General features: G+C 52.1%; 3 protein-coding genes across 3 annotated transcripts; 1 reads left to right on the plus strand and 2 right to left on the minus strand.

The window, feature by feature from the left end:
* Positions 1-1939: 1939 nt before the first annotated feature.
* Positions 1940-5092, minus strand: NCS57_01147800 (F-box domain-containing protein; the record flags this gene model as incomplete). The annotated part of the gene is made up of 1 exon (XM_053061193.1): positions 1940-5092. The coding sequence occupies one exon, from the start codon at positions 5090-5092 to the stop codon at positions 1940-1942; it is 3153 nt and encodes a 1050-aa protein (XP_052909579.1).
* A 1027-nt stretch (positions 5093-6119) lies between these two features.
* On the plus strand, positions 6120-7688 carry NCS57_01147900 (uncharacterized protein; the record flags this gene model as incomplete). Its single annotated transcript, XM_053061194.1, has 3 exons — positions 6120-6612; positions 6665-7552; positions 7600-7688. 3 exons carry the CDS (start codon positions 6120-6122, stop codon positions 7686-7688), a joined length of 1470 nt encoding a protein of 489 aa, XP_052909580.1.
* Positions 7689-8124: 436 nt separating this feature from the next.
* Positions 8125-9278, minus strand: NCS57_01148000 (uncharacterized protein; the record flags this gene model as incomplete). The annotated part of the gene is made up of 4 exons (XM_053061195.1): positions 9131-9278; positions 8874-9053; positions 8411-8675; positions 8125-8353 (listed from the first exon to the last, which is right to left on the minus strand). The coding sequence occupies exons 1-4, from the start codon at positions 9210-9212 to the stop codon at positions 8125-8127; spliced, it is 756 nt and encodes a 251-aa protein (XP_052909581.1). The 5' UTR covers positions 9213-9278.
* Between the last annotated feature and the right edge of the window lie 3001 nt (positions 9279-12279).

Below are 12279 nucleotides of genomic sequence, written 5' to 3' on the forward strand. Positions count from 1 at the left end.
CACAGTCGACGGGCTCTGGGAGGCTCAGAGTTGAGTGAGTGATGGGCATATCTCGGCGTTCGGTGTTGTTCTTGCAAGAGAGCGAATCATGGCGGATGGTGGGTACAGGGGAGAATATGCTATAGCCAATCACGTATCTTGACTCTGTCGGTGGGGTTTACCGTTTTCGGACCTAGGAGCGGGGTTGACAGCGTCAGGCAGGCCCAGCTTGAGAAGCTTCACCTCTCGAGCACGGCAGCTACGGTCGACGTCTCCGTGCCGTCCATCCATACGGACAAGATTTCCATCAAGCAACGTCCAATTGACCACTCTCTACGGCGATTCATAGCAATTCGGGGTCTTGCCTTCTCCAAAATGACAATAATGACTTCCGTTGGAGAAGCCTCGCCATGCAAGGCTCTGGCAACTCAAGTCCGACCTCAAACTCTCCGTTCCATGTCAGCGGTGTAAGTGGAGATAATGATGGTAATCGTGGCCTGCTTTTGACACACACTTGGCTCCACGGCGATGGACCTCGAAGATGAAATTACGGAGCAGAGGAGCTTCCAATTGTGGGAATCTTAGATATCAATGGCATAATCATCCATGCCTGGGACACGCAGAAGCAGGTCTAGATTCCTGTCTTTCCCCTGGAAAGATTTGATGCAACACGAGCACATGGACCGATTTTCTCTGCCACCTCCACTCCAGCCTCACTGAGATATCTCGCTCAATCTACGATGGCCATTTGTGAAATTATATCGCTCAAAACTCACATCGTAGACCGGTCACGTACGTAGTCGCAGGGGTAACAGACATGTCAAACCATTGTTGCCCATGAACCCATGGATATCCATACCTCCTCGCCTCACCCTTCGTTCTCCGAGCAGCCTACGAGCGAGCACCAGAGTGTGAAAACGCCTCAAGTCCAAGCCATCATACCATTACTCCTTCGCATCGGCCCTTTCCCCCCTAATCCTAATGTGCTATCCACCATCCATCGCTATTCGGAGTCCCGCCATCCGGCCGTTTCTCGCCCAGCCAAGCCCCGAGATCCCCGGCCTCCGGTGCGGGGGAAAGCTCTCTCTCTCGCGCACTTTCATCTCCGGGCGACGACTCGCGTGCCGTGTCGCAGCACCATCAACTCGACGCTACAGTAACAAGTCATGCACAAAGAGCCAAGTCTCGGTAGTCGACCCGTCGTCCGTCTCACTCACCTGGGCTACTGTTGCCAAACATAGTCAATTTCGCCTACCGGCCTCCACCTCCGCCCTCCGCCTCCACGCGCCAGTTCGTCCCTCCCCCGCATTGGATCCCATCTCCCCTCAAGTCGATGAGATGAGATCCACGTTCATATCCCTCGTTAGGCGCCCTCGGCCGGGCGGCGTCTGGCCCTCAGGGTTCTTTTCCTTGCTTCTCTATTCCTCGTCCCGCAACACCGTGACATCTCCGACTGAGCGCAATAGTCCATCGGAGGGAGAAGCCGACCTCTCGGGGGTTATTGTCCTGGTGCAACTCTGACCATCATGAACTTGTCGTAAATCTTCCATGGTCCATGAGAACTGTCTCGGTCACTCTTCCAGCTCAAGCATCGTTCCATGTAGTCGCTAGGAGAGGTTGCCCAACAGGAACACCAACTCTTGGACTTGTACAGCTCACATAGCCACCCATCTTACACCGAAACCTCACCTACATCCATACATGCTCACCTCACCTCTGCACAACCTTGGTCCTCAACTTCATCATGTCGTCAACTCCACGGAAGCATTACCACATTTATTCATGTCATGAAGTCCCTGTCCGTCCAGCCTGTCCCAGGATTCCGGTTCCCGTCCCTTCATACCTATAGATAGATGTCCCCCATACTGTATATCCCATATAGCGCCAACCCAAGGCCATGCCAGGCCGCCGCAAACAGAACATTCATACCCATACATGATCAATCTCCCCTTTTCGCTCCTCACATAAGGAATCCAAATAGTAAGGGTACGGGAATCGGCATCAACCCGTCGTCGTCATCGTCATCAAAGTCACTCTCCCCGTCATCGTCCTGCCATCCCTCTTCCGAGTCTTCATCCTCATCAGAGTCTTCCGGGAATGGTGGGAACAGCCCGAAGCCGTCATATCCATCATCCATCTCCGATAGACTCGAGTCGTCATCAATGTCCTCGCTCACGTCGCTTCCCCCAGCTTCATAGTCTTCTTCTATATCGTCTTCATCTTGTTCATCTTCAGACTGAATCGTCGGTTCCACATAGGGAATATCAAGCGCGTCCAGCACTTTGCGTCCCTCAACTCCCATCGGAACCCCCTTGGGAATCGCCAGTTCCACAACTTCTTTGACGTCCACGCCATCCAGCGTCTTCACATCGGTTCTTAGGCCCGCTGTGATCAGTCGGCTCGCAAAGGTCCAGTTCAGCTTGGGCTCGATGGCTCGCACATAGCGAGCCCTCGTGGGTTTCAAGATGCCGGGCACCCAACGGATCATAGATGACCAGCACTCCCGATGCAGCCGCTCTGGTTTATCCCGCAGCACATTCGGGTGTTTCGATAGTATCTGTACGGTTTGCGGCTGGTAGCCATGAGTGATGGTGTACATGAATGCACCGTCAGGCATGGCTTTGGTGGCCATGTGAACGTCCGCTCCACCGTTGACCAGCACCGGAGTTGTGCGCCAGAAGGAACCCGACTTGAGACTGTAATACAGCGGCGGCTCGTCCTCGAAAAGCTCATTTGGGTCTTGCCCTTGGTCTAGTAGCACCTGGATAAGCGCAGAAGGCTCATCCGCGGTTGGTGACTGGTCCTTCAAGCAGCGGAAGATCAGCCCCTTTCGCATTTCCCTCGGCGTAGGCACCGCCTTCATCAGATCAGCAGCCCGCGTCCAGAGTTGCTCCTCCAGTGACAGCTTGAGGAGGCGCACCAGGAAGGCATCCGAAGGCCTTGTGATGCCATACTGGGCATAATCCATGCTCAGTATAAACTCGGTTTTCCCGTCGTCATACGGGTCCTGTACTGACTTGTCAAGCAGATCCTCAAGGTCACCCTTCTCCGGCCGACCACCATTCTCAAGAATTGCTTGGGCAAGACTCAAGTTGCCGTTCACAACGGCCTCGGTGAATGGGCGGTGCAGGGTTACGCCCTTGTCGTTTGGGTCAGCGCCACGCTCAATGAGGAGCGCGGCGAAATTGGCGTGCTGGTGGTCCCAATCACGACTGAAGTAGGGCTCGCAGCGCCGGGCACAGATGATGTTCAGAGGTGTCAGATCTTCCGTCGAGTCTTTCATCGATGCCCCCGCGTCGAGGAGCATCTCTCCGGCGTCGCATAGTCCAAGGATGGCGGATCCTTCGGCCATTTCACCGACTCGAGAAAGGGCGCTCAGTCCCTCATGATCCAAGGCGTTGACGTCAGCTCCGCTGTCGATTAACGCCTTCATAGCATCCGTGTTACAGCTTGAGCTCGCATGCATCAGGGGCGTCATCCCCAAGAGGGAGTCACGGGCGTTTACATCAAACTTCTTGTCGATGAACTTTTGGATGATCTCGATCTCGGTGATCTTGCTGGTGGGCTTCGGGGGATCGTAAGGATCGGCAAACTCGTCAGGTCTAACTTGGCCAGGTCCGAGAATCAGATGAAGAATGCTGAACCGATGCCTTGAGACCGTGTTGACGTCTGCGCCCAGGTCGATGAGCTTGGCAGCATCATCAAACCGACGTGAGAAACACGCCATCATAAGCGGTGTCAATCCCGTCTCGATGAGCCTGGTGTCAATATTGGCGCCTTTCTCGATGAGATACGGAACCGCTGTGTCCCAGTGTCCATACCAAATGGCCTGGAACAGGGGCGTTCCCATGAAAGGGCCTTCTGCATCGATGTTTTCCTGAAGCTTCCCTTCCACGAGGAGCCGCAGCAGGTCAAGCATGTCGTGCTTGGCAGCATGATGCATCGCGGTGAGTCGGAACCGACTTGAATCATGGGCAACATCTTCATCTCGCCAGACGTTGGGGTCAAGCTCGAAATCGATGCCCTGGTAAATGACGGTGGAAGCCCCGCGGCTTAGCAGAAACTTGGCGGTCTCGAACTGGCCGTGGCATATGGCAACATGCAGAGGTGTCCAGTTTCCACCATGCAGATCCTCAAGCTCTTCCTCCTCGATATCTTGCGAGTCGCTAAAGGCCTCCATGGGAAGGTGAGGACGGCAGAGGCAGAGTCCCCAGGAGGATGCCTCGATATATGCGCCCTTGTCGAGCAGCACCTCGATCATGTCGATGCGCCCTTTGCTAGCGGCGACATGGATAGCTTCCCATCGACAGTCGCTAAAGATTCCATCGTCACAGCCGCTCTCGAAACAATCGCACGTATCGTGTAGTACATAGGATGGGTCCAGGTCGACAGACTCGTCGTCGTCGTCGACGCGCCATTCGGGATCGTCGTAATATGAGCTGTGATAGTTCCACCACTTGTGACGCGAATCGATTCGTGGCTTGGGCCTGTGAGCATAGGCTAGACGCGAGGGGTCAACACCGGCCTCGAGGGCGCGGCGCAATAGATCGATGTCTTCATGCTCCACGGCCCAATGTAGTGCGCCTGGCCTGTCCGACTTGACCTCGCGCTTCCAGAGAATGGGGCTCGCAATATGATAGCAGTGTCGGTTGACGCGCGATAGGGCAGCTAGGTCGTACTTCTTGTGGAGGAAAGAGGCGATACTGTGCAGCACCTCATTGGGAAGTCGGTCCAGCGACAGCATGACGGGCGAAGCTGGCAGCGGCGAGCAGCCAGAGTCGAGCGACGGGGCGAGGCGAGACGAGACCCAGGGAGGGTGATGATGAAATGGATGGAATGTGGATGTTTTGGGCTGGAGATAAAGTGAGGGGAGCTCTCGGATTTTGTTTCCGTCGCCGTTGATTTTCCCATCCATTCGCAAAACGGTGGATGCAGCAGGTGCATCTGCTAACCAAATTTTAGTGGAGCCTGTCCGAAGGGGCCCGCCTGGATGGGCGAGCACGAGCTGCTGCTGCAAGACAGCGCGTCGCGCCAAATCGCCTGGCCTGGAAATTCTTGCCTGGCACCTCGCGAAGCCCAACCAGCTCCTGTAAATGGTCTGCGACAGTGGCATCTGCCCCGCATTTTAGCGCGACCAAAAAGATGGAGCCCGGGCTGTTACAGTGCTCGGTGCCCTGTGGTTTTGGATACTAGACCCGCTTTTATATCGCAACCCGCTGCCTAGTTGAGACATTGACAAGCTGAATTGGAGGTTAAGATACGATGAAACCGGCCAGTTGAAATCGATAAACAAGAAACCATTTGTTTCCCTGTTTCTAGTGATATCGTTTAGACTAGGCATTTCACATTCCAAAACAGTACATATGTCTTAGACAACCCACAAGACGAGGCCCACGGTTCCAAAGACCCCCACCTTTATCGCGAGGTCTTTCGTTGGGCCGCTCACATGCATCCATTGTCTCCGCTTTCAACCCCAACTGCCTCAACTCGAACTGTGCGAGGTCCCGAGGGACTTTGCATTCGTTCTTCAACACCAAGACTACAACGACACAACAAGTCAATTGTCACGCGCATAATTGATACAAAGGAATCATTTTCGCATAGCGCAATTCAATAACGGTGTCTTTATTAATCGAACAATGCTAGATAGGGATTTTTTCTTTATCTCCTTCAGCTATAGGGTGGGATGAGCAAGGTTCACGCAATCGCAACCATGACACATTGACGACAGACTTCTCTTGTTTGGGACCCCCATCACAACTATCATGCTTTCAGCCTTAATTCAATCTCACGCCATAAATGATCTGCCTTGTGAGCGCTGTCGAAAATCGCTCTTAAGGGTTGCCCAATGACCCCTCTCTGTTGTTCCAACCAACATGATTCATAGCCCGGTTCCCCTCATGCGGGAGGCCGACCATCCTGGTAGATGAAACTGGATATAAGGCTCCAGAGCATTTGAACTGGATTTAATGGTGGGCCGACTTTATGGCATGTGAAGAAATATAACTAGAAAGACTACGAGTAGGATAAATAAACAGTGACTGTATATAAACGAAGCATGGATACTTGAAGGCTGCAGTTCAATGCTATGCCATTCGACTTGCTGTGATCTGACGACAACCGCTATACCAACAGCAGAAATGCCTCTTGGAACACCCCGACTGAACCCTTACAATAAGCTTCTATCCCGGCTCTTCGAGTTCCTGGCTCTCTTCTCAATCCTGAAGAAAGCCGCAGGCCCTCATGTCATCACCAACCACGACTCATCCACCCTAGAGGCAACCAGGCGCAGATTTCTCAAGAACCTCTGCTTCATCTGCGATTACAAGAAAGGTGGCGACACGACGACTTCCATAGCAGTCGAGAACCGACCTGACTGCTTCATGTTTTGGGTAGCTGGGAATGTCACTCCAAGCCCAAAAGTAGTCGAGTTCTTGCGTGGTGTTCTCAGTCATCTACAAGGGGCTGAGGCAGCTGACCCTATAAGGAAGAGAAGGTTGGAGGTCAAGCTGACTGAGGATTCCGTCCATTTCAGTACTTCTAGGCTCAGAAAGGAGTGCAAATTGCTATGCAATGCTGCGAGGAAATGTCAGAGTTACTTGTCGACTGGAATTTCCGGTACTTCAATGAGTGGTCAGACACATACTATTGAACCTCACAACGTACCACACTAACCGATATACAGAATTCGACGCGCTCAAGAACTGGTTGCTTCAGTTCAAATTCAACACCGCAGCGGATATCTTGCCTTTATGCCACGCCACTTATCGAGCCCGAAGAGATCCCCAGATGGGAACACTCAGAGTTCTTAGTCGCGAGGATGGTGCCGCCCTTGAGCATGCCAAAGCTTTTAAGACTGTCGAGCATTTCGTCGGACGTCTAGCTGAGCGCATTCGAGTCCCGAAAGAGCTTGTCGGGGATGCCAGTCGCCTAGGGATGCTGCTTCACAGCTACCGTGTGGCCGCGATCCCTGCTCCTCCTCCGGCAGTCGTCCCTCCCGCTGACGGGCTCACCAATCTGAATTCAATCGCCAAGAGGATGCTACGTGCTGGAGACCCAAGAATCAAAGACTTTCAGGAGTTTCTTGCCGATTTAAATGAGCAGATGGGCCTCGAAGACAAAGTGAGGACGATGTACGACAGAGAGGACACCCAGCCAAGTGTCCACGCGGAACTGCAGATACTAGAGTTCTTCCACCGAGGTAAGCGCGTATTTTTCGACAATGATCGCTACATTGCCTGTAGCAAGCTTGCTTGTCTCGGGTGCAGACTCTACTTCAGACACCATCCGGGCCGCTTCGTGGAGCCCGACTCTCATCAGAAGGTGTACACCAACTGGCGTCCAATTATCCTCCATGAAGGCCCGGAAGATCCTCTCTTCTTGGAACAGAGGGCAATCCTCAGCCATGTAAGCGAAGATATTAGCAACATGCTCGAAACCGATATCGCAATCAAGAGGATGAATGTCATTTCACACCCTGACTCGATAACCAACATAACTGTATCTGCAGATTCAGTTTTTGACTCTTCCGAGTTTGAATATGAGTCATCGAAAGACTATGAGACTGATGAAGGTAAGCATTATGGGTCCTATACTCATCAGCAACCTGACAAGGGATAGAAACCACCCCGGCAACCGAGGCAGGCTTGAAAGATGCCGGGGAGTCTCCTGATAGCGATGGAGAATCTGAGGGAGGAGTGGCACTGTGAGGATGCGAAAGATACGGGTTGGGAGTTGGAATGCTCTTGGATTTGGAGGCTATCCTCGTCGTTATGTTGTTGACATATGACTTCAGGTATGAATGAACCCAGGTGGGAGAGTATCTCTCTTTTACCATATAGTTTCCCTGGTGTTTCTATTAATCGATGAATTTTTACTACCCCTGAACGACTGTTTAGTCTTGAGATGGTACCGTAGTCCGGCTCTGCCCTTGATAATACACGCCGTTGTCAAATGGCGGCCTTTGTTGGCCGAGACAGGCCACCATGGCGAGGAAAGACATAGACAAGAGCCAATGCAAGCATGCTGCTACAAACACCAATGAATGCTTTAATTGCACAAAGCCACGCTTGTTGAGATAGTCACAGGAGGTAAAGGTGTAGAAGTACCAAAGAGTGTCCATTGACTAACAATTACGCTATCACGCTACCGCATCTCCAATCGTCGCGGCCTCCTCTCCCCGCCATGGACCTCCCGCAGGTGCCGTGGAAGGTTATAATTGCGTGTGAACATTATAGGACAAAGAGGACACTTGTAAGACTTCTTCGACCGGTGAGAGTTGAAGTGCTTGCGCATCTCCCTTGGCCAAGCACTCTTGTGTGTACATCCGGGCCAAGGACAGTATACAGGTTTGTAGTGCGAACGAAGATGCTTTCTACACTCAAGTTAGCATGGGTACAGATACAAGTTTGCGAGGGACAGGTGAGCGTACGTTCTCTCGGAGTTGTTGCCAAACTGTTTGTGGCAGTTCCCCCAGTTGCAAAAGAATATTCCATCTTCTACGCATTCGTCCCTTTTCATACGAATGAGAGGATCTTCTTCGAACTTGAACCTTTCACTGTTCTCTGATCCCGAGTTGTTTCCACCAGACGTGTCGGCAGAGGAAGATTCCACATCCGAGATAAACGAGTGTAGTTGGGCCTGATCATGGCTCAAGACCTCACCCGAGGAAATCAAAGAGCCAACATCATCACTGACTACGGGCGCTGGGGGTCTCTATAGAGGAGGATGCGCACCCTGCGAGTCAGTAGGTGATGTCGAATTTTGAAATGCCTGATGAGAGGTCGCTGAGGAAAGATCAAGACCGGAGTGGGCGGATGTCGGAAGGCTCAAACAAGCCGGGTCAATAGTTTGGGGATGCGGATCCATCTCACTTGTCCCGGGAAGAAAATCACCGTCGAGCACCGGAAGATCCATGGCCATTTGAGGCATGGAGCCCGAAATCACATCCTGCAATCCTTCTTGGTTCGTGAAACCAAAAGGATCTACATCCTGAACCAAAAGTTCGGCTTGCGTCCAGGGCCCCACAGGATCCTCAGGAGGATCTATCGGGGGAAACATGTCGTCGCCGAAGTCTATTTCACAGCCGGGGCCGTGTTAGTGAGCGGTGTTTCATCCCCACATGATGACTTCAAGCTGACGGGACACCTACAATCCGGGGAACAGCCCGAGTCCACAGGGGATGACATTGTGGACTCGGACTGGTGATGGGAGGAGGATCGTCTTTTGCTCATGAACCGGGTTGCTTCTGAGACTTCGAAAGAGGATGCTTCGAAAGGAAAAACTAGCAAGACGACAGAGCCATGAGCTTACTTTATAACTCTCGCTCCCCTCAGCAAAGTGCCTGATCCTTCTTGTCTCAATGGCGTCAACACAAGCCCAAGGTGTGCTCTCATTGCGCCTTATCACAGACAACTCGGCCGGCAGGTTCCAATGACGGACTCGATCACCCCTCCTGCGCGTCTGCTCTGCAGCCAACAGACCAACCGAACCCCTCACTCAGAGAGCAGATTATCATACCATTCACCTCTGGTTGGCGGTGCGGTTGGTTGAAAAAAGTGTATTAAGGTCCGCTAAGGGAGGCCGACCAAAAGCTGGCCAAGGCTTATTGGCCGCGGAACCGAGTTGGGTGGCATGCAGGCCGAGGGAGAACCTTGAGTGCGATTGCCTCGCGCCTAGGCGGACGGGCGGGCGGTCGATGCGAACTGTGAATATGTGCCTGGTGTGGCTCGGATGTCTATTTTCAGAACTGGGCACTGTTGTTAATTGGATGTTTTGTGAGGCCGATGCTTGGACGGTTGGTCGCTGCTGCGGCGAACTGGATTAAGGCACAGCCAACGTGAGACAAGAAGAAATGTGCATACTCGCTGTGGTATTCCGCGTGTTCTCAGGGTTCACAACCTCACCGACTATTCCAAACGACAAAGTGCCGTTAATTCTTCGCGGCTTCAAGCAGGTTGGATTACACCCCCTTCTATTTCGTCGGCATGCAACAGTGGAAAGTTGTGTGTATGAGACACCATGCTTTGAGTGTTCGGCTCGGACCGGACTGACTGACACTAATTCCGTCTTTTACATTCCATATGGCTTGATACCGATATAATGATATGGATTAAGTGAGTTGTCAAGCAAAGCTTCTTGGATGGCTCAGTGTGTCTCTAGCTGACGGAGATTAGAGGGGGAGGGATCGAATCGAATCCTCCTTAGATCCTACAAGCTCGTCAAACTATCCCATTAACCACCAGCATGTCGATATGCCGAAACACGTCTTATGGAGGGATCGTGAGCTCGGATGAATGTCCTGTCATCTCATATCTGTGACCCAGTGGATCGGGCCACATTTATGATATAATCAGCTGAACGAGTGATCATCGCCATGACACCTAGGCGAGGTGTTCAGGGTCCTCTGTGATATCATTCTCAAGGAATGTGAAACCGGAGATCTTCGCAATGTTTGTTGACAACCGAGACAGAACGTCATGGACGTTGACCGACCACGATCCGTGGCTCAACAAAGGCTCATGCCGTAACGTTCTGCAATGCCACGCGATCGAGCTTGCGTGTAATGCATGGAGAACCTGTCAGAGGAAGCGTCGGTCGCAATTTCGCAAATAATCGAGGCTGGGCTGCTGTGCGATCCTTCATCATCACACATGAAGCATCCCTTTGTTCGGATCGGGATCCCCGCTGTCGGCTTTTTCAACTTGATGCCAAAACGATGGTTGGTTCCACACAATTGGGTTTCACCGGCCAGAAAAGCCAATGGCTTTTGCAGCATGTGACGAAACAATTGCTCTGAGGGGACGAAGGGGGCACATTTTAGGGACCCGTTGATTACTGGGATCCCCGGATTTGGTGCTTCTCTGGGTCCCTTTTTTCTCTGTTTTGTAACGGGGTTGGGATGTGCATCATAATCTTGATTTGCGTCAATCATTGGGTCTGTCATGATGATATTCATTTGCTTGTTGTATCATCCAGATAGGAGAAGCAGGCAGAGAAAAATCATTCAACAAAGAAAACAGGCTACGGAGAATTTTTTCAGCTGTCAACACCATTCCATCCATGATCGGGATGGCCTGGTCTGGGCAGTCTCGGCTCATGGCTGTCTCTTGCCATTCCCCATCTTCGGGCAGGTGTAGGTCGGTGGTTGGTGTGCAGCGGAAGGCTCGGCCGGGACAGGATGACGAAATGGCAGTCGCTCTAGCGCAGGGCCCCTCGTATTTCAGGGCCCCGACATCGCCTGTGCAGCGCTCCACAGGGGACTCCCCGCAGCTTACATCCCTGTAGCCATACGCTGGCAGCCGCGAGGCCATCCGTGGCTGCCCTGGTGGCCGGCCATGATCCACCCACCCGGCCGCGACTTCCTGCGCCAGCGGTCGATCGGCCCACTAAGGAAGGATCCACCCTCACCACACCCGGCATAGTGGAGCGCTTCAGCTCGCCGCCTGGATTCTCTCCGGAGCTCACTTGTCGGATCATCACGTAGTGTCAAAACGGCTCGATGAGGACCCAAGAGAGGCTTCAGAGCATGTAACCCAGCCAAAAGAACACGGTAGCATTACTAAAGTTTATCCCAGAGGATCAATTACACAATGACAAGTCAAAGAGGCTCTCAATCGCCGCAAATGGCGCCGGAAGAGCCTCAACAAAGCATCTGGTATGGACTACCTGCAAATAACGCCGTGATGGCCTCAGCACGTAGGGGAAGTCACCACAAAATAGCCGAGTCCATCTAAAATAGACTGTGGAGAAGTACTAGCCCACAGTTCAGCACTGGACCAGAGTCGGCATGATACCGCCACCACCCTAACGGTCTGCAATGGAGGATTGGTTGTTGAGGAGTGGAGGCTGGGTTGATCTCAGAAATGCATGCATTATTCGGGGAGACGATGGAAGGTAAAATGGTTTGGTCGAACCACATGACGCAGCAAGTGAAGACCAACAAGACAGAAGAATACAGCGGGCATTCATGTGAAGGAAAAAGCTAGACACTAGTACAGAGACCTTAGCTTAACTCCCTATAAAGATGGTCAATAAAGTATAATAAGCATAAATAAAAAATGATCAAAAGTATTACAGTGATAATACAATTCTTATCATAATTTTTATTATGTTTTACCCAAATTCTTTACTATCATTATAAGGAGATTCCTATTACTCTTGAAGTTCTGTTGTCGTGTTCATTTCTCGACCCGCGTGGCGGGAAGTATAAACATAACGGGGGTGGATCCTCAGGTTTTCACTCCGACCTGGTTTGCACTAGGTACGTACCGCCCTCATCAGAGCATCTCAAAGAAGCAT

Source organism: Fusarium keratoplasticum, chromosome 9 (assembly GCF_025433545.1).
Source record: "Fusarium keratoplasticum isolate Fu6.1 chromosome 9, whole genome shotgun sequence".
In the NCBI taxonomy this organism is placed as follows: Eukaryota; Fungi; Ascomycota; class Sordariomycetes; order Hypocreales; family Nectriaceae; genus Fusarium; species Fusarium keratoplasticum.